At 34.8% G+C, this 2,795-nt stretch overlaps 1 protein-coding gene across 1 annotated transcript; it reads left to right on the top strand.

The window, feature by feature from the left end:
* The first annotated feature begins 1,196 nt into the window (after positions 1-1,196).
* Positions 1,197-1,482, top strand: LOC129066949 (small ubiquitin-related modifier 2-like). Its single transcript, XM_054568656.1, has 2 exons — positions 1,197-1,350; positions 1,424-1,482. Exons 1-2 carry the CDS (start codon positions 1,197-1,199, stop codon positions 1,480-1,482), a joined length of 213 nt encoding a protein of 70 aa, XP_054424631.1.
* The last annotated feature ends 1,313 nt before the right edge of the window (positions 1,483-2,795 follow it).

The following is a 2,795-nucleotide window of genomic DNA, read 5'->3' on the forward strand; positions in this document are numbered from 1 at the left end:
TACAAAGACAGCCAAATTGAGCAAGTAAACTGAATTCAAACAAATTAACACAGCCTGACATATTAATTTATTTCATTTCAATGATTTTTGTCCGGGTTTTTTCCAACCTTTTTCTATTTTTCAGTTTATTTTTTTCTATCTCATAGGGAAATGTGGAGTGTTTTTTTTTTGAGACCTACTTATTTTTTTCTTTAAATTTGATGGGTAAAATGTCTTAGATTTCTCCTTGCAGTTCTAATTTTAAATTAAAATGTACTGTTCATGAGAAGATAGTCCAGATGGCCTCTATATGCTATTTGATTCCTTGAGTGCTTCCTTTATCCTTCACTTTCCTAAAACCTTAGTTGCAGTATATTCTCTCACTTGCAGTTATTCATCATAGTCACTTAAAGAAATCATCAAGATTAATCATTTGTCATTTCTTAACTTGTTTCATGAAATTCTTGTTTCCCTCTAGTATTTTTAAAGAATACAAAGTTGTAAAAGGATTATTTTTCTTTTGTGAAATCTCATTATAGCTGAAGTATTATGAATCTAAAATTTTCTCAAGAGCTTTGGGTTTTCAAAGTACATGCAAAATGCCTTTTGCTCATGTATTTTATTGTAGGCTGCCCCATGGCATATCACTCATAGATCATCTGATTGGAGACATGAAAAATGAAGCACAAATCAATAGCAGTTTTCTAGGGGAAGGTACTGATTTGATCCTTACTGTAGAAATAAAGTTGTTCTTTTGATTCCCTTGACACATTTCTAATGAACATTTTGTAACATAATTTATTGAACCCTCAAAAAGTTTTTGAGAGTGATATTCAGCATCATGCAAAAAAACCTTTTCATTTTCAAAGTTTATGGTAGTATCAAGAGAGATGCTATGATGAGACATCGGGTTAAGTTGAAAAAGATAAAAATTTGAATTTCAATATCATGTCTTAATGAAATCCAGTTAGCATACATACCACTATCTGCAGAACTCAAATTGAGAGATTTTAAAGCTTTTAACATGAGTCAAAATAAATTCAGTATGAGTATGTGCAATATAAACTGTAAGGAAACTATAGCTAATAAGAAGGGAATGATCAAGGTTATATAATGTAGCAAATATTTATGAAATTAAAAATGAATTTTAGTCTCCTTCGGTGCAGACATGGTACCTCTTTTGTGAAGGGGCAGCTGAGGAGACTCCCGTGCTCACCATGGCCAACGAAAAGCCCAAGGAAGGGGTCAAGACTGAGAACAACGATAATATTAATTTGAAGGCGGCAGGGCAGGATAATTCTGTGGTGCAGTTTAAGATTAAGAGGCATATACCTCTTAATAAACTAATGAAAGCCTATTGGGAAGGACAGGGTTTGTCAGTGAGGCAGATCAGATTCTGATTTGATGGGCAGCCAATCAGTGAAACAGACACCTGCACAGGCAGAACTGGAGGATGAAGATACAACCAACGCGCTCCAGCAGCGGACGGGAGGCGTCTCCTAAGAAGGGAACCTGCTGCGTTACTCCAGAACTCTGTTCCTCCAGACCAAGGGGACATTCTCAGTCAGAAAACTGCAGTTTGGTTCTACCACATCCTGACTACTACAGTATCATTTTCTCTGTTCCTCCATTTTCCCTTTCCCTGTTCCCTTATTGTACCTAAAGTAACTGATGTGTGTGCATAAGCATTTGCATTTTTTAACTAAATGGACAATGGTATGTCTTGATAGACATTAAAAGGAGATGGGATGGGGAAAAACACTGGTTCCATGAAGATACCCCCTTTCTCTATTAGTGGCATTCTCCTTCAGCTCTTACCTTTATATTCCAGGAGGTTGTGTTGCTCTCGCTGTTTAACAAAAAAAGAACATAAAAATCCTTGCATACCTTGTTTGATTGGAAAATTTTAATGTTTTTCATTTACCATTTTAAAGCTAAAGACAATTTTATAACTTTTTTGTACGTAGCTGTTACAGGTAGGGCAATCTGCCTTTAACTAGGGATAAATTACTCTAAAAGAAACAAATCCTTGGTAGCTCTCCCTTCCAGTCCAGCATCTTGTTGTTTAAATAAAGTTCTTGTTTAAAATGAAAAAAGCCCTGAATTTTAAAACTACCATACTTAAAACAGTGGCCTCAACCATTGAAGATCATTGTAATGGCAATGTAATGTAAAACATTTTTGATTATGATGTTTTTCCTCAGTGGCATTATGGCAGAACCACCTTAAATAGTGTAACATTGGCACTTCTTGATTCTTATTCCAAGGCTGTAAGTGCCAACCTCATCTTCTCCCCAGCCGACTCTACTGCCGTTGTCAATGGTGTTCTATCTGCAATTGGCGGTGCCAGTGCCGAGCTCTGGTTGTGAGACACTGGCAGGGAACCAGGGACTCAAAATAGTGATTAGGCAAAATTGTACTCTATGCACAATTATGAGCTTTACATATTTAAAGTTTTTAATTTTTTAGAAAGATACAACTGAGATGGATGAACTAAGAAGCCAAAATTAATAAGTTAGAAAAATCCAAAAAATTAAACAAATAAATCAACTGAAAGTAATAACTGAACATTTTGACATACTTACTATGATTCTTTTTTTTAAACTATTAATCTCAGAAAAACATACAGAATTGATTACTTATGAAGATAATGACTTTTACTAGAGTTGATCTGTAATACTTCATTCCTGCAATAATTATGTAATTTTCATTTTGCATAAATTCCATCTTTAGTGGGTGATAAATAAGTGGAATCATCATACAGCTAGCTTTCTGTTTGCTACATTAGTTTAGATGCACATCCATCTCAGTCAGAG

This window comes from Pteronotus mesoamericanus, unplaced genomic scaffold (genome assembly GCF_021234165.1).
Source record: "Pteronotus mesoamericanus isolate MK-2021 breed Mesoamerican mustached bat unplaced genomic scaffold, CSHL_Meso_final contig_20, whole genome shotgun sequence".
Lineage (NCBI taxonomy): Eukaryota > Metazoa > Chordata > Mammalia > Chiroptera > Mormoopidae > Pteronotus > Pteronotus mesoamericanus.

Excerpts from the sequence above, each read along its gene's own strand:
- LOC129066949 (XM_054568656.1), top strand. The coding sequence starts at position 1,197 with ATGGCCAACGAAAAGCCCAAGGAAGGGGTCAAGACTGAGAACAACGAT. Across the intron at positions 1,351-1,423 it reads AGCCTATTGGGAAGGACAGG|AACTGGAGGATGAAGATACA; the intron begins GTTTGTCAGTGA and ends CTGCACAGGCAG.